This window comes from Diabrotica virgifera, chromosome 4 (assembly GCF_917563875.1).
Source record: "Diabrotica virgifera virgifera chromosome 4, PGI_DIABVI_V3a".
NCBI classification, from domain to species: Eukaryota; Metazoa; Arthropoda; class Insecta; order Coleoptera; family Chrysomelidae; genus Diabrotica; species Diabrotica virgifera.
The window spans coordinates 17152261-17171379 of record NC_065446.1 but is presented as its reverse complement, the minus strand read 5'-3'; the positions used below and the strand labels follow the sequence as shown (position 1 = coordinate 17171379).

Here is a 19119-nt window from a genome sequence, read left to right as displayed (position 1 = left end):
TACAAAATATAGTGTTGATACAAGCATGCTATTTAGGGTGGCAGTGAATAAAATTAAGATAGCTATGATGGTAACCAATGTTCTGAAAAGACATTGTACATGAAAAAGATTTCGAGTCAATTCTTGTCGCCAAACCAGATAAGAGGAAATACAAAGATTCCTTGAATACTTCTTTCGATGAGTTTGAAAAATTCAAAAATTTACTTGTAAAGAAATCTATCATGTGGTAGTGAACAAAATCAATTCTAGACAAGCCTCCAACTATTTTTCTTCTTTAAGTTGGATATCATCATTACTATCTCTATTCTATCTACCGCTGCTCTGAAGAGTTCTATGGAACAGCATTTAAATCAGTCCCTTAAATTTTTCAGCCATGACACTCTACTTCTTCCTACAACCTTTCCTTCTTTTCTTTCCCTCAACTTTTTTATTTTTATTGTAGGATTTATTATTTCGTATTCTTTGCTAAGACCAGGCTATTTTAAGTCTTCTTCTGTAACAACACATTTGAAATTACTGTAGCTTGTTAGTTGTTTATTTCTTCTTGCTTCAATGTCCAGCTTTCAAGTCCATACTGTAGTATCGAAAACATGTAGCATCTCAGATCTCTTACTCTCAGCAAACTTTTTCCTGTATCCAAAATTTGACACTACATTAAAAAAGTGATACAACAACACATTTAGTTACACAATAAAGATAAATTTCAGTATAAAGTACTGTTTTAATTTCCTAAGAACAGAATTCTGATATCTACAAAATATTTGGATGGTAAAATAGATAACTTACCAAGCAGAGAATGGTTCTTGAATCTCAGCATATGGAATGGATAAGAGTCCTGTGACGCTGTAGGTTTGCTTCCAAGTTGGAGTTTGATCTTTGCCATTCACTGAAAAAATATGTGCTTTAATTTAAAGTGGTATCGTTTATTAATTAAACATTTAAGTTAGAAAAATAAGAGGAATTAATAAAAAAAAAATTGTTTTTCCTTTAAGGTCGTAGGCGCAAAATTTCAGGCTAATGCTTTCATAAATGCATTATTTAAGAAAACTAAGAAACTAATAAGTATTTTTGATGAATTTAAAGGCAGAATGAACGATTGCGTTATTACCGATGGCCGAAAGTCCCTGAAAACTTCTATAATGTTTATTTTAATAAGTTACAGGGGTGAAAAAGAAGAGAAAATTAAGTGTGATTTTTAATTTCAAATATCTCATTCAAAAGAAACTTTTGTTTATTCTAAGGGACTTTCGGCCCTCGGTAATAATGTAATCTTTCATTCTGCATTTAATTTTTTTTAAATATTGATTAGTTTTTTCAGGTTTCAAAAAAATTAATGCATTTAATAAGCATTGGCCCGAAATTTTGCACATACGCAAATAAGAACTAAGCAAATTAAAAATTAATCTAATGAAAGAATAATTGCCAGTTCAATACACAGCAATAATATAAAAATAGAATAATTGTGTAATAATTACATATTATCATTAATATAAAATAATTGCACACTATAATAGAATAGAACCTAAAAACAAGGTTGTAAATACTCTAATTTTGTAAAAATGTGCCTTCAATTTTAATTGAGATTTAAAATGTAATTATAATTTTTGGGAATTACCTGATGAGGCAATAAAACAAAACAATAACACAATAGTAAAGGACCCCATAATTATGTCAACTTAAACTAACTGCATTGGTGTTCTTCTAAGAACTAAACTGTATAGTTTCTCTAATGCTGATAACACAAAATTAATAATTATTATTTATGTGATCTTTGCTACTGTCAGCCGGTATTAAAATTAAAACTAAACAAAACAATCAATTTTCAACATTCAACATAACTCGCAGTAATGCAAATTTGATAACCTCGCAGTTACAGCGTTGCCACGTAATCATATAATTATTTAAATTATTAGTATTCTCTGTTTTATTTTCAATTTACATCATTTGAACGAAAATATTGAAACAAAAAGAAGTAGGCCAATTATTGAAAAATCATGTGAATGAAATTGACGAAGGAATAGAAGTACTTATCTACTTTTTCAAAGTCAGTAGTTGTACAAAATCATAATACTGTATTTAATTTTTATTCTTCTCTACAACACTGTATTCTTCACAGAACTTGTTAAAAGCCACAGCACTCATTAATTTTTTCCTAGTTTTTTTTACAACAGATATAAATTATTTTATAATAAGAATTCATCATGCATGACAGCTTAATAATTATAATCCTATAATTTATTATAAAACTGACTACAGCCAGCTTATGCAACTTGTATTACGCAGGTTTGATATATTCGTTGCCTATCCAAGAAGAGCATTATTCGAATTAGAATAAAGTTGACAATTATTATTTTGCTTATATGATTGTAAACATTAATTTTAAATAATTTAAAAAATGCAAAGCAAGTTTAAATTATATATTTGGTGAAAACTTTATTCACAAAATTTTATCAGCAGAAGTTGGTAAAACATGAAAAAATAAAAAGCTGTCATTTATGTCAGAGGTCAAGTGACAAGTGACGCATGACAATTGACATTTTCAATTTCTGTTTATTCATCTTCATCATTGTGCGGAAACTAAAATATTTTTGAAAAGTATTGTTTAAGTGCGATTCATAAATTAAAAATGAGTTTAGCGGAAATATGCGGCTTGTCAGACTACGGCTCACACGAGAGTAGATTGTATAAACATGATTTACAACAATTTTGCACTAATTTCAATAGTAACATGAATCTAGAAGTGCCCCCCTTTGAAAGTGTAAGTAAAATAATGGCAATTTTAATTACGTTTATGCTTTAACTTTATATGAATTAACAGTCAAAACTATTTTCATTTTCATATCCATGGTATAATCAGCACTAATATTTATCATGCTCACAATTAGCTTCACAATCCTTCATGGATTTTGGCGTGCTCGCCAAGAAATAGAAGTGTCGCCACTCTCGTAGATTCTTAGCAAATTCCCTCCATCTTCTGACCATTTAGAGCCTAAAGGCCCATTTATACATATCAGGGCCGTGTCCGTTCCGTGTTAAGACAGGGCCCGGTCTAAAAAAAAAACAATATGTACTCTTATGAGCATGTTTATACATTGGCGTTTCCCGGACGGGGCCCGTCTGGGCCCGGTCTGAAATTAATCCCAGCCGATATTTTTGCTGTCGGCACTGGCGATGCACGAAAATGACACGGATCGCAGGGACTTGTATAAACACAATTTTATTGTTTTGTGAACGTGACTGCTGGAAAACAGACAAGCAATAGATATTGTGAGGTGAGATCTTCTATCCAAGCCGAAATATTTTCGACTATCTTTTACACAGAGATATGTAATAACATTTTCCTCTCTTATTTGGCCCGGTACGCACACTGCCACAACCTGGTTGTATGTGAATATCACAATAAAAATACCCGGACTCGGCACTGACCCAGAACAGACACGGCCCGGGTATGTATAAATGGGCCTTTAAGCTCTCCTTCCACAATGACATCATCGATCCATCTTCTATGATTCTATTCTATGCAGTCATCCTCTACTTCTACCTTCTAGGTTTGAGAATGTCAAATCGTTTCATGTACTCATTACCTGGCATTCTAGTAATACGCCAGGCAATGAGAGCAAGAACAGGATATTACCTCCGAATTCTATCCTACTGCATGGATTTTAATGAAATTTTGGGAATTGCCTCTACTTATCTCTTAATTCAAAGTCTACCTTATATATTATGGCGCTTTTATTTTCGAGCCGGTTCCCACCTCTTCACGGGGGTGGAAAATTTTTTGGTTAAAATAACTACGGAAGTGACTAGAGAACCCAATTCTAAGCAAAAACTGTTCTATAATTTTTTTTTGAAAACTCAATACTTTTTGAGTTATTCGTGGTTGCAAGTTGGCCATTTTCATTGAAACTAACACCTTTACAAACAGTTTTTTGCGAACACCTTAAAAACTATGCATCTACCTAACTAAAACAACTATATAAAACATTTTTTAGATTATAAATGAGTAGGGTCATTCCAAAGTGAATCTTATCCCTTCGAGAAAAATGTTGAAGAATTAGAAAAAACCATTTTTTTATTATCAGATGGTTTTTTTTTGTAAGAAACTTTTTAGTGTTCATTAATAATTCATAACATTAGTATTCGTTACGGTTTTTCAAATCGTTTTTGCGTCATTAGCTCAAAAAAACTAAATATAATTTGGATAAGACGCACTTTGGAACAACGCAGTGGATAAGACGCTTTTTGGAATAACAATAATGTAGACAAAGGAAGTAGTGTGCACGAATATTTTTATTCGAAACAATAATCTTATACCTAAAACAGATTTTGGCTAAAATAACAATAATGTTATGGTCACATAAGCTAAAAACAAAAACACTAAACACATTTTTTAGTTATTAAACTCTTAATTCAGCAGGTTCTGGAAAATAACTTTCGCAGTAATCTCTCTTTGCTGCATATCTGAAACAAACGATTGATTGGATTGATATAAGCAATACAGAAAAAATAATACTTGAATAAACAGTTTTATCGAATTACTAGTTATTTATAGCACAGATTTGATAGTAAACTAATAAAACGTCTTTACCTGTTATTTTTTTTTTGTATTTTTGCCCACAGTTTTGGATTAGAAATCTGCTTTCTGCCACAACCTTTTAGTACTTCTTTAGGTGCTTCTTCCATAACAGTTTAAAATATTAAACACGTAATTTGTCGGTAAGAACAACAATTAGGTTTTACTTCACTAATTAAGTATAAAGAATTTACACTCTTTCCATAATAAACAGTAAAACAATCTAACCTAATCATGCAAGTTAAAACGTCAAAACGATCACGTGGCTAAAAATCGGAGGCAGCCATTGGCTGGAAAGGATAAGGTTCGCTTTGAGATGACACTGCTCGTGGATAACGCGCATTTTGGAAAGATGCGCAATATTTAGACTTATATAGAACAAGAAGCGATTTGCAACAGTATTTTGTTATAATAGTATGTCAAAATCAATGTTACAGCGATATTCAGTGCCAACTTAATTTTTATAAAAAATGGATAAGACTCACTTTGGAATGACCCTACTCAAATAATAAAGAGATTCGTTCCTTCATAAATGTTCTATTTATAATACAAAAAGAGATACGGTAGGTGAAAAGAGTTTGTTTTTTCGGTGCATGCTCAAATCAGTGTTTTCAACTTGAAATAACAGATAAATGGTCGATTTTAGGTGTATAATGCCACCAATACCTTTTGTAGTGCTTGAAGAGACCTTTAAAATGAGTAATATTAAATGTCAATCATATTCAACTAAGTGAGATAATATGCTGCAAAAAAATTGATGACTAATGTATTTTAAGAAAAAATGAGAAGTATATTTAACCCCTTATCCACCAGAATTTAATTGCATCGTTTTCCTTCTACAATACCTTTTATTATAGTGTTATTTTTATCATCAAAAAGTTGGATGGGTTTAAAATGAATGGTTCTTGAAAAAAATAAGATCAAATTATAAAGCGTTTTTAAATTTCCTTAAAAATCTTCCTTTTTCTCCATTAACTTGAAAATGATAAGACACGCAGTAATAAAAAAAAACAAAATTTTTACCTAGAAAAACCCTATTTTGTACGGTATCTTTTTTTATCGTATCTTTTATCATTTTCGAATTACATGGAGAAAGGAACATTTTTGAGATCATGTAAAAATGCGCTCTATAATTTGATCAAAAACCATTCATTTTAAACCCGTCCATCTTTTGAACTTAGAAATAACACTCCAAGAAAAGGTATTGTAGAAGGAAAACGATGCATTTAAATTCTGTTGGATGAGGGGTTAAATGTACAGTTACGGTCATTGAATAGTTTACAGGCTTACGTATTTAGGAGCCAATTTCTTTATTTTTACCTCGTTTAAACGCACCTTTTACGTCAAAGTGACGTTGCCAGTGGTGTACCTAGAATAGGTTGATTAGAATTAAAAAACCTAAATATTATACTCGTAAATATATTTTACAAAACTTAACAAAATGGAAAGTATAGAAAGAAGTTTTTTTGACTAAAATAGATTATGGTCTTAATAACGAAAATAAGGAAGTCTGGTTTTAAAATAACCATTTTATGTTACATCTATTTTACATTAAATAATGACAAACGATGATAAATAATAAACAATAATTAATTTTTGGTGGAAGTCCCATTATTGCAATACAACTTTGCAGTCTTCTGTTCATAGATAGATAACACCAATTCCCTCATATTATAGTCACCAAACTCTTCACATGCCTGCTCAATTGCTTCCCATCTTATAAACTTTTACTCGGCCATGGCTATATGACTGAAATACTTTTTCATCAGTAACCTTAGACCAAACCTTCTTCGTGTTTGGCAATTGCTGTTGCTTTTTGCGCATCATTTAAATGCATTCTAACTATTTTGGAGGAATTTGATAGCGTTTTATTTTATTTTTCAACACTCGCGAAACTTCTGACAAGCACTAACTGTTTAAAATTTTTTGACTTTGACATTTATCAAATCCGTACGACACTGCAATTTTACAGTATACCAATATAAAAATTAAGGTGTAAACTATTCAGTGACCGTAACTGTACTTCTCATTTTTTTCTTAAAATACATTTTAGTCATCAATTTTTTTTTTCAGGATATCTCGCTTAGTTTGAATATAATCGACATTTAATGCTCATTTTAAAGGTATTTTCAAACATTACAAAAGGTATTGATAGCATTATACATCTAAAATCAACTGTTTCTTTGTTATTTTAAGTTGAATACACTGATTTGAGCATGCACCAAAAAAACAAACTATTTGTACCTACCATAATATCTCTTTTTGTGTTATAACCAGAAGATTTATGAAGAAACGAATCATCTCTTTGCTTTTTTTTATGAGCTACAAAAATATTTTATATAGTTTTTTTAGTTAGATGCATAGGTTTTAAGATATTCGCAAAAAACCGTCCGAAAAGTGTCATTTTTCAACGAAAATGGCCAATTTTCAACCAAGAATAACTCAAAAAGTATTGAGTTTTCAAAAAAAATTATAGAACAGTTTTTGTTTCGAGTAAGGTTCTATAGCCACTTCCGTGGTTATTTTGACCAAAAAATTTCCCACCCACTTGAAGGGGCGTCAACCGCCTCCAAGATAAAAGCACCATAGTATATATGGTAGACTTTGTTTCTTGTGTAGTATGGAAAATATCGATACTACCCACTACATCGATAAATTGATGTAGTAGGATTGAATTCGGAGCGAAATAACCTCATTGGCTGCATTATAATGTCCAGCCAATTTTAGTAAAATTGAGTTGTTTCAGTAATTTTTTAACACTATTGGTAGCGAAGAGGTATTTTCCAAGTTCAAATTAATAATCAGGATCAGACTTTCTTAACTTTAATTTTTTTTAGCCTGCCACCAACTTATCTAGATTTACAAAAGATGATACTGGAAAGGCTCTAAAAATTAATTTTGATCATGGTACCACAACCTTGGGATTCATGTATCAGGGAGGAGTTGTACTTGCAGTAGATTCCAGAGCTACTGGAGGCCAGTTTATTGGTTCACAAACAATGAAGAAAATTGTAGAAATCAATGATTTTCTGTTAGGTATGTTTATGCTAATACTGATAGTTATAAATTGCTAAAAGTGCTGTTAAAAGTAATTTTGTACATATGTACCTACAGTTGATCCATTGGATATTTACATAAGTAAAGGTCCCATCATTTCGGAAAAATGGTCTAAGAATCGTCTTTAAAGTTGGTGAATGGTTAATGACATTGAATTTTTTTTTTGTTAATTTGATGGTCTTGGCCGAGCCAATTAGCTAGACATTTTATTTTACAAACAAATTGTTTTTTTCAACCAAAGGAATTTTTTCTGTATTTCCAACTGTAAATATGTACATAACAAACTAACATACTACTATCTAAATAATACACTGTTTTGGTTGTAAATATTTTTTTTATTATATTTTTGTTTTTTTATAAATTTTTTTTATTATTATTATTTATTGTTTTTTTTTACTACGCTAAGACATAAACCTGATTCAACATCTCGGAGGTTGAATTTTGCTACTGAATATTGAAATTATTTAATGCTAAGGGGTGGCTTAAGAAAAACTTCAAATTTTGACTTCTGTACAAGTGCTATACGCTCTGAGCTTCGTTGGTGTCGCTCCTGGCGGATTACTAATTCAACTTTCACCAGTAATTGTTAAATTTATTATTTAATTGTTATCGCTTAATATTTACAACGCTAAAAAGTAATTAAATTGTAATAGATTTTTTTAAGATTTTGCTAATCATTTTGACGTTCTATTGATGAAATATTAATTTCTTACTTCGGATACTTTCACAATTATCGTGTAGATGGCGCTAAGATTAATAGATTAATTTATAATTACATATTACGGAACATTAAAAAAACGTAAATTCAGTATTTAAAACGTAAGTATATTTAAGGTAAAAATATATACCACAGATTTGACCAACTAATATTTTTTATAATTAATGTTTTTAATTTTAATTTTAAATTAATCACTTTGACATTTATGTCAAATTTCTGGTAAACGTTTGCAGACTTGCCACTACTGGCGCTCGCGAATTTATAAATATCCCCTCTACGTACGAGCTCACAGCGTATAGGTAATATGCAAATTAGTGCCATCCCAAATGACTGGAACTTTATGGAATTATTCACTAACTATTTTGTATATAACTTCTCTGTCCTACTCACAGAAACTAAAACTATTAATTTAAGCTGCCTGTCCAGACACAAAACCATGCATTGAACAAAGACAGTCATAGAATGATGGTTGGTGATTGATTTATCTACTGGCAATTGACAATAATTCTGGACCTCTGAGGTAAACTACACTATGTCATTTCGAGCAACTTTGTTTAGCGTGTGTTTGCAACAAAGTCTAGATCACTTAAGGCTGTATGACACTATGCATTTTCTTGTATCATTTCTAATATCGTTTCTGATATCGTTTTTGATATACATTTTCTTGTATCGTTTCTTGTATGTACATTTGTGCCCTGTATGACACTATGCAAGTTCTTGTATCGAAAATTGTATTGGTCGAAATTTTGTTTGTCACCCTGTCATGTTACAATTGGTATGGTAATTTGGTAGTACTGCGTCTACAGCTGATTTTAAGGATTTTATAAACTTTTAAAAACATAAATTTACCATTTTAATGTTAACCAGAATTTTTACGTTTACTGTTGATTATTTGTGTTTTTTAATTTGTTTTGATATTTGTGCTAAAATATTTGCATTAGAATTATCTTCAGTTTGATCCAAATTAGGAACTATTGTATTTTCCTCTATTAAAAAATTATGCAACATGAAACCCAAAGTTATACATAGTTTGAACTTTACTAGGAGCTAAATATATGGTTATTAGTAGAACAGTAGTCCATACCAAACGGTATATTAAGTATCAATAAAAGATTTATAAATAATACCTACAAAAACAAAAATAAATTCATCAAGACATAAATCATATGATCTCATTTTCAGCCGCCATTATGACATTTAGATGTTTTACCAGCAGCCGCCAGCTGGTTTTACGTTTTTGCTCTTTGCGCAGAAATTGGCGCATTTCTTGTATAAGAATCTGTGCCTGACACAAATTCTTGTATCGTTTCTGATATATCGTTTCTTGTATCTGTATGACAGTATACATTTTTTTGACATATCAGAAACGATATTAGAAATGATACAAGAAAATGCATAGTGTCATACAGCCTTTAGAATGTTATAAAAATCTGATATATTCCATAATTTATTGAAAGACAATATGACTAATAAAATATGGATGAAAGGAACTTATTCAAAACAACACCATGTCAACATAATGTAGTTTACCTCCAAGGTCCAGAATTGTAAATTTTGATTTGATAGTGTTCAACTCAGCCAAGGTGTTAAAAATGCTAAAACCACGTTTTTTTTGTTCTGAATTATTGATCTACAAATTAATGAAAATAATTATTAGGTTAATTTTTAATAAAATTACTTAAATGGGACTTTTTTCTACTTCCTGAAAAAATTTGATTTGTGGGTTACAACCTTTTACCTTTCAACCATCGATATAATGAAAATATCAACATAATTTCTTTTAGGTACTCTGGCTGGAGGCGCAGCAGATTGTGTCTATTGGGACAGAGTTTTGGCCAAGCAGTGTAGAATGTATGAACTCAGAAATAGAGAACGGATTTCAGTAGCGGCTGCTTCTAAATTAATGGCAAATATGGTTTACAATTATAAAGGAATGGGATTGTCAATGGGTATGATGTTAGCTGGATGGGACAAAAGGGTGAGTATTTAAAATGTTTAAATTACATCATTTATATTTTCACGTTATAGAAGAAACTATAAAACATTCTTATATCTCATAGGAAACGTAGATAAGTTTATATACACATAACCTCTACAAAATTCTGTTTTTTATATAAAACTAGTGATTTTGCTCATCTCCATGCGACAGGGAATACAATTAATTGTTTTCTAAAGTCACTGCACTCAATATTATATCGTATCTTCTTTCAATTTTTTCTGACACCCTCCATTTTTTTCTGATTCCCTCAATTTTTTCTGGCACCCTCCAATTTTATCTGATACCCTCGATTTTTTTCTGACTCTTATTTTTTTTATATTCTGTTTATTTTATAACTCAAGAAGGACTGGATTGGTTTGGCTTCTTTTGATTTTAAAATATTTGTAGAAGTCTAAGGAAGAAGATCTTTACAATATCCCATCAAATATCAAATTTTATTATGTGTATAGGAAGTGTGTAAAAAATGTGCTCCTTGCTGAAGAATATCTCTATTTTTGACAATATTGAAAGTTAATATACAGAAAATATGTTTATAATTAAAAATAATTTTAAAACATTGTTTACTTACAATAATAAAAACTATTTTTCAATATTTTCTCTGCGATGAAGTTGAAAATTCAAGTTTGTGCATTAATGCAATACATTTTAATAATCATAAATTTAATGAACCAATTCTATATACCATATTTAGATCAAACAAAGTGCCAAAAGCATGGATTTCACGGGAAATGTAAAAAAGTATATAGACGCAAAGTTGGCCGCAGTTTTCGTGACGTAAATCTAAAGGAGTATAATAATATAACTGTGTGTATATGACAATAACATTGCGGTTTTTAGTAAATTCTTTACAATTTTACATTTTCTCACCTTTTAGACCTTCCTTGGACTTCTACAAATGTTTTAAAATCGAAATTAGCTAATTCGATTCAGTCGTTCTGGGGCTGTTATAAGAAAGGTATAACAAAATAAAATGACGTTTATATGACGTCATTCAATGTTTACATATTGAAACTGTGTCGAAACCGTACCAGACACATTGCGTGACTTGTCGTATTAGGATTTTATAAGATTAAATGTGTTAATTAAAATGTATACTCGTATTGAGTAAGCTCATTCACCAGAAGAGGGATTACTTTCAATAAACTTTGAAGGACAAAAACATTGTTTTCTTTAACCAATTCGTTATCGTTAGTAAACTTATTAGAACCGAAAATAAATTTACGTGCATAGAAATCGGCCCACTTAAAAATTTGGTCATTTTGATGTCTTATATTTCCTAAACCTGTTGGTCGATTTAAGTGATTTTTTGAACTTGTTATAGCCTGATTCTTTAAAAATACCACTGTAATAATATTGTTGCTAAACAGGTAAATTTTCATTGTATACCGGGTGTACATACCAATCAAACTGTGTTTTTTCTCAAAGTTAGTATCACCCTGTGGAATATTCTAGCATTTATAAAGTACTGAAATTAAAACCCAACTATAGCCTCAGGTTTTCTTAACATTCTGTTTTTTTATTCATTCGTTTATGTTGGATAATAAAAAAGTTAGGTACTTTAATAACTAGACATGTTCTTCATCAATACACGGTGTTTCTAAATAAGTGCGACAAACTTTAAGGGATAATTCTGCATGAAAAAATATTGACAGTTGGCTTTATAAACGTATGTCCGCAAATTTTTCGTTTCCGAGATACGGGATGTTGAATTTTTTTTTACAAACTGAGGATTTATTTTATTGCTTTTAAACCGGTTGAGATATGCCAATGAAATTTGGTGGGTTTTAAGACGTGGTTATTGCACATTTTTGACATACAATTAAGAATTTAATATTTACCATTAGCGCTCATACGTGTAATATGACCGATCATATTACCTGTATGCACGCTAATGGTGAATATAAAATTCTTAATTTTATGTCAAAAAATCCGCAATAACTATCTCTTAAAACCTACCAAATTTCATTTGCATATCTCAACTGGTTTTAAAGCAATAAATCAACTATCTAGGAAACGAAACATTTGCGGTCATACGTTTATAAAGCCAACTGTCATTATTTTTTCATGCAGAATTACCCCTTAAAGTTTGTCGCACTTATTTAAAAACACCGTGTATTGATGAAGAACATGTCTAGTTGTTAAAGCACCTAACTTTTTTATTATTCAACGTAAACGAATGAATCAAAAAACAGAATGTTAAGAAAACCTGAGGCTGTAGTTGAGTTTTAATTTCAGTATTTTATAAATGCTAGAATATTCCACAGGGTGATGCGAAGTTTGATAAAAAAAACACAGTTTGATTGGTACACCCGGTATACAAAGAAAATGTACCTGTTTAGCAACAATATTATTGCAGTGGTATTGTTAAAGAATCAGGCTATAACATGTTCAAAAAATCACTTAAATCGGTCAACGGGTTTAGGAAATATGAGACATCAAAAATGACCAAATTTTTAAGTGGGCCGATTTCTATGCACGTAAGTTTAGTTAAAAAAGAATAATAATTTGTGAAATTAATTCAAATTATGGGATGACCCTAGTTTTATATTTTGTGTGCATTTTTTGTTTGTTCAGAGCAATATAGCATTTGTATACTGCATTCGCTCTCGCGAGATTTTTTTTGGCACATTCGGAATAGGAAACATACAACACAAAAATTCCTACCTCACGCTATTAGCTGGTGAAAGTAACTTAATCTTTCATTAAAAAAAGAAGAATTATGAGAAATAGTGGGAGTGTCTACTAATCTCATAAAGTTTTGAGGAGTTTATTTCTACAAAATATTTTTATTTTGTACAATAAATAATTTTCTTATTTGTTATCAATACATTATAATGGTGTAAATAAATAATTATTGCTTGTAATAAAGATTTATGTTATTTATGTCTGTTTACTATTAATAATGTTGATTATGCGCACGTATGTTGGGTTGTGTAGTAATTTCCAGTCGAGTCTGGCAACCTAACTTTCCAAAAAAAAAAATTACTAAAATCACTAGAAAGTTGCGTCTGAGTTTAGCGAACCGACATTTGCATCATTTTCGTGTACAATTCTACTTTGTTTCCCAAACCACACTGATTTAAGGGGATAGGCTCAAACTTTCGGCTCCAATGCTATTTAAATACATTCACTTTTTTCGAATACTGAGAAAACTAATAAGTATTTTTGAAAAATTTAAACGCAGAATGATAGATTACATAATTACCGAGGGTTGAAAGTCCTTGAAAAGTTCTATAATGTTTATTTTAATAAGTTACAGGGGTGAAAAAGAAGAGAAAATTGAGTGTGATTTTTAATTTCACATATCTCCTTCAATAGAAACTTTTTGTTTATTCTAAGGGACTTTTTACCCTCGGTAATGATGCATTCTGCATTAAAATTTTTCAAAAATATTTATTAGTTTTTCCACAATTTGAAAAAAGTGAAAACCATATCTGTGGTGATATTTTCCAAATCGTATATTCGCTATCTTTATCTTTGTCATACAACGCACTCAGTCGAATAGAATGTGGTGACAAGACAGTGACAAAGGATACAGACAGAGAAGGTGACAGAGAATAGGCCATTTTTGGAAAAGTTATTTACCAGCAATTTTATTGTTGGAATCGAATCTTATGATTGTATATATTAATAATATAGGTATGCAGAGTCCGCAGATAGTGTGCTACTTTTTTTATAAAGAAAATGGCGCCCCAAAATCGTGTTTTTTTTTTCAATTTTTGCTCTATAACTCCAAAGATTTGACTTTACACCAAAAACACTCAAATAAAAATTCACCGTAAATTAATTCTGCATAGAGATGTGTTTTTCACGATTTACTTCGACGAAAATTTTCCTCGGAAAATGCCGGTTTTTCCAACAAAATATTTCTTCAATCTTTTTTCAACTAAAATTTTAGATAAGTAATTGTTTATCAATGATTAAATAACTTGGTAGCATAAAAGCTCTTTTCGTATAGATTATAATTCCAGAAGTCGAAGGAAATTGAATGAACATTTTAGCAACAATTGAATTGTTAATTAAAAATTTACGGTCGCTATACAATAATTATGACACATAAGAATAACTTTGATTTTTGTATAAAAAGGCACTGTACCTATCTAATGTACTTTACAGAATTGAAATTGGAATATAAGCGGCCCCAGGAATATTTTAAACTTATAAACAATTTTTTGGCTCATGAACAAATAGAATATCTCGGGAAATATTAAATTAAATTAAATTGTGAAAGCGGTATTGGAAAAAAAAGCGGCAGGATGCTTCTTAAAAGAAAAAACGTTCAATTGTGATGAGTGGTTCCTGAGATAAAACCGGTCAAAGTTGACTGGCATTTACGGCAAAGATATAAACAATAGGATCATAATTTTCGAAACATCACCTTTTTTATTTTTATCCTCTTTCTTCACACCAATTTTCATGTCTTTAAAATAATCATAGCATATATTATTATAATAAAAACTATCGATATTACGAGTGAAAATTGCCCAAAATAGCAAAATTCCAATCAAAAATTAGGTTGGAGAAAATGTAATCACAAAGTTCAAAATCGGTATACGTTAAAAACATGCATTTTCTCGGCTTCCTATGGAGCAATTTTCTTCATTCTGTTTTTGTTCCCAAGTAACTCGAGTAGAGCCATCTAACTAATGCATTATTGAATGTCAAAGTTGCTTTTGTTTTGTTATAATAAATTAATTATTTTATGATAACAAAATTTTTAATTTGTTTAAATAAAGATTGTTTAAATAATTATACAGCTTTCAAATGAGAATATTTGTGTTTTTAACGTTAAAAGGTACACTTGTAGTAAGTTTATCTAAAAAAAGTCTACAACTGGAAAAAATATGTAGTTTTCTTTTCTTATAAATAAATTAATATATTATAACAAAACAAAAGCAAGTTTGACATTCAGTAATGCATTAGTTAGATGGCTCTACTCGAGCTACTTAAGAACAAAAAAAGAATAAAGATAATTGCCCCATGGAAAGCCGAGAAAATGCATTTTTTTTAACGTATACGGATTTTGAACTTTGACATTACATTTTCTCCAACCTGATTTTTGATATTTTTGGCAATTTTCACTCGTAATATCGATAGATTTTATTATAATAATATATGTTATGATTATTTTAAAGATATGAAAATCGGTGTGAAGAAAGAGGATAAAAATAAAAAGGTGATGGTTTGAAAATTATGATCCTATTGTTTATATCTTTGCCGTAAATGCCGGTCAACTTTGACCGGTTGTATCTCAGGAACCACTCATCACAATTAAACGTTTTTCTTTTAAAAGAAGCGCCCTGCCGCTTTTTTCCAATACCGCTTTCATAATTTAATTTAATATTTCCCGAGATATTCTATTTGTTCATAAGTCAAAAAATTGTTTATAATTTTAAAATATTGCTGAGGCCGCTTAAATAGTAAAATTTCAATTCTGTAAAGTACATTAGATAGGTCCAGTGTCTTTTTATACAAAAATCATACTTATTTTTATGTATCAGAATTATTGTGGTTATTATAGCGACCGTAAATTTTTAATTAACAATTCAATTCTTGCTAAACTGTTCATTCAATTTCCATCGGCTTGTGGAATTATAATCTATACGAAAAGAGCTTTTATGCTGCAAGTTATTTAAGTATTGATAGACAATTACTTATCTAAAATTTTAGTTGAAAATTAAAGGTTTTGTTGGAAAAACCCGCATTTTCCGGGGACAATCTTCGTCGTTGTAAATCAGGAAAAACACGTCTCTATGCAGAATTTAATTACGGTGAATTTTTATTTGAGTGTTTTTGGTGTAAAGTTAAAATCTTTGGAGTTATAGAGCAAAAATTGAAAAAAAAAACACGATTTTCAGGCGTCATTTTGTTTATAAAAAAAGTAGCACACTATCTGAGGACTTTGCATACCTATATTATTAATATATACAATCGTAAGATTCGATTCCAGCAATAAAATTGCTGGTAAATAACTTTTCCTTGTATTTTGCTAATTAGCCCAGAGTATTATTAAAAAATCACTTTATCACGTTTCCTCTTTTCTCGATTAAGCATTAGTTTTTATTGTATAGTATATAAATTACTGTAATCACTGAATACATGGTTAGTAAAAAAATAATCATATCAATTAACTGAATTAATAATTTAAGCGATTATACAAGTAATGGTTATCCAAAAACATTCAAAAGCCATCTCTAAATTAATGATGATAATGTCATTGTTGAATAATGTTTATATCTCCATACCAGTGAGATTTTTACTACACGTAATTTGCTGTGTAAAGAAAGAAAAAGTAGGGATAGCCGTAAAATATGGGCCTACGCTCTTAATGATACTTCTTGACCCATCTTTTAATAACAATAGTAAATAATTCTAAAAATTGTTTTCTGTCTTATAGGGACCACAATTGTATTACGTGGACTCAGAAGGTCTGAGAACAGCAGGAAAAGTTTTCAGTGTTGGTTCCGGTTCCATATATGCTTTTGGTGTACTAGACTCTGGGTACAAATGGGATCTTACGGACGAAGAAGCATATGATTTGGGCCGTAGATCGATTTATCACGCTACCCACAGAGATGCGTACTCTGGTGGTATTGTTAGAGTTTACCATATGAAGGAAACTGGATGGGTACATATCGATAATAACGATTGTAATGACTTGCATTACAAGTATTTGGATGAAAAGAAAGCTTTGGCGGGGCAGTAATTTTAAGTCATTTTTGAATTAATATAATTTGTAATAATTTCTAAATAAATAATTTCAACATGTTTTATTTTTTTTTTCTTTTTGTGTCCAGGGGTGCTAATGGCTTGACACTTCATAGGAGATTTATCTGCCCGTAGTGCAATATGGTGTGGATTCGATTCTTACAAGAAAAATGCAGATGATCTGCACTTGGGTACCGGCTAAATAATATCAGGTTTGCAGATAATACCATGGTATTTGCGGACAACCTAGAAGAAGACCTACAATTATTCCTTATGTACTCAATATGATTCAATATAAACGTGAATCATAATTAAGAATGTAAGATATGCCGATGACACATAAAAATATTAATGAACATTATTATCAGAAGAAAGTCACAGGCTGGGCTTGGACATTAACTTTTCTAAAAAAAATCATGGTATTCCACAAGAACCGCCATGAACAAATTACACCCAAGATGGTATCACCCTTCAGAGTTCTCAAAGCTTCATATACCCGGGCAAAGAGCTAAATAGTCAACTAGACCACTCAAAAGAAATTAGAAGACGCATTGAAATAGCAAGATCTGGCTTCACGAACATGCGTGAAATGCGTTCCCAGATAGCACAAGTATGTTTTATGGACATCCCATGGACGTACATCTGTGTACATTGGAACGTCCAATGGACGTTTCGCTAAGGTACAATGGACGTCCAACGAACGTCCAGAGTTCACAAAATTGGACGTCCGCTACAAACGTACAGTGTACGTTGTTGAAGCTTTCAGTGTACATCTTATGTACATTCAATGTACATCTGATGTACATTCAATGTACGTCTTATGGACATTTTTGTAGGGCACTTTTCAGAAAACAATCTAGTGTCCATAATTTTTTGAATACATACATTGCAAAAAGCCTTTAGGTATAGGAAATAGTTCCTATAATACTAAACTTATACTTTAAAATATTACACAAAACACCTTTTTTATTTCTCTTTATTATGTATAGGAGGAACTTCATTAATGCACGACTGCACTTGCACGATAAACAGCAAACAAAGATATCACAGGATGTATTATATTGTATGTAATAACTTAATAAAGACAAAATTCAGATAATGGCGCCCTATGAGGCATGCACATTAAAAGAGGTTTATTTCTGTTCTGTTCTGAGTGTTCTGTTTCCTTCCAAACATTATTTCTTAGAAGTTGAGAGTCAGTACGGTTGTATATTGCAAGCGGGTTTGCCATTCTGTGAATTATCATAAATAAATCCCCCTTCGGTATTCCACAACAATTAACAGCGATAATCCCCTAAAAGTACCTGCCTAATACTACCTTTTACGACCGATAGCGTGAAGAGCGACAACGTTGTCAAGAAGATTCTCATTTAGTTTGGCGGGAAATTTAACAGTTACAAAATGCACATTTAAGATTTAAATTGGTAGTGTCTAATTATTGTAAGTTCTATAATTACCGATGCGTGATGTAGCTCCGTTATTCTGAAAAAGTTTACCATCGTTTTATCATTATCTAATATTATATAGGTTTAATTAAAATAATTTTAGTGGTTCAGTGTTTTAATTCGATGATGAAAAAATATGTGACTACATTTATTAGAAGCTTCTTGTATTCTACTAATAATATTGCTTTGATTAAAACAAGAAGCTATATATAATTACTGATAATAATAGTCGCGTTTTGTGTAAAATCTCCATGGACCACAAATGGATATCCAATGTACGTTGAAATCAAACGTCCAATGGACGTCGCGTAATGGACGTACATAGTACGTCCAGTTTTGGTCCATGGACGTTTGGACTTTAAATGTACGTTATATGGACGTCCATCGGACGTTGTGTGCTATATGGGTACGAATGAAGAAGTACTGGAAATAATGAACACACATCTTCATCTGGTCAATACAATCAAAAATTAGAAAGACATCATATCTAAAAATAAGACGTCATACGTTATAGGACACGTAATGCGCCATAGGGAATTTGAGCAGCTCCAGGTTATATTAGAAGGTAAAAGAGGTAAGTATAGGAAGAGAGAAAAAATCCTGGCTCCGAAACATCAGA

General features: G+C 30.7%; 2 protein-coding genes across 2 annotated transcripts in view; one reads left to right on the top strand and one right to left on the bottom strand.

The window, feature by feature from the left end:
* The window catches only part of LOC114333011 (digestive cysteine proteinase 2), a 47285-nt gene extending 45391 nt beyond the window's left edge, over positions 1-1894 (bottom strand). The window contains exons 1-2 of the mRNA XM_050649036.1: positions 1616-1894; positions 787-886 (exon numbers count right to left, since the gene is read on the bottom strand). Coding sequence (XP_050504993.1) covers positions 787-886; positions 1616-1664 — 149 coding nt within the window. The 5' untranslated portion in view covers positions 1665-1894. The remainder of the gene's footprint in view (positions 1-786; positions 887-1615) is intronic.
* Positions 1895-2522: 628 nt separating this feature from the next.
* On the top strand, positions 2523-17115 carry LOC114333010 (proteasome subunit beta type-5). Its single transcript, XM_028282822.2, has 4 exons — positions 2523-2758; positions 7411-7609; positions 10133-10326; positions 16745-17115. Exons 1-4 carry the CDS (start codon positions 2627-2629, stop codon positions 17051-17053), a joined length of 834 nt encoding a protein of 277 aa, XP_028138623.1. The 5' UTR covers positions 2523-2626; the 3' UTR covers positions 17054-17115.
* Positions 17116-19119: the final 2004 nt, after the last annotated feature.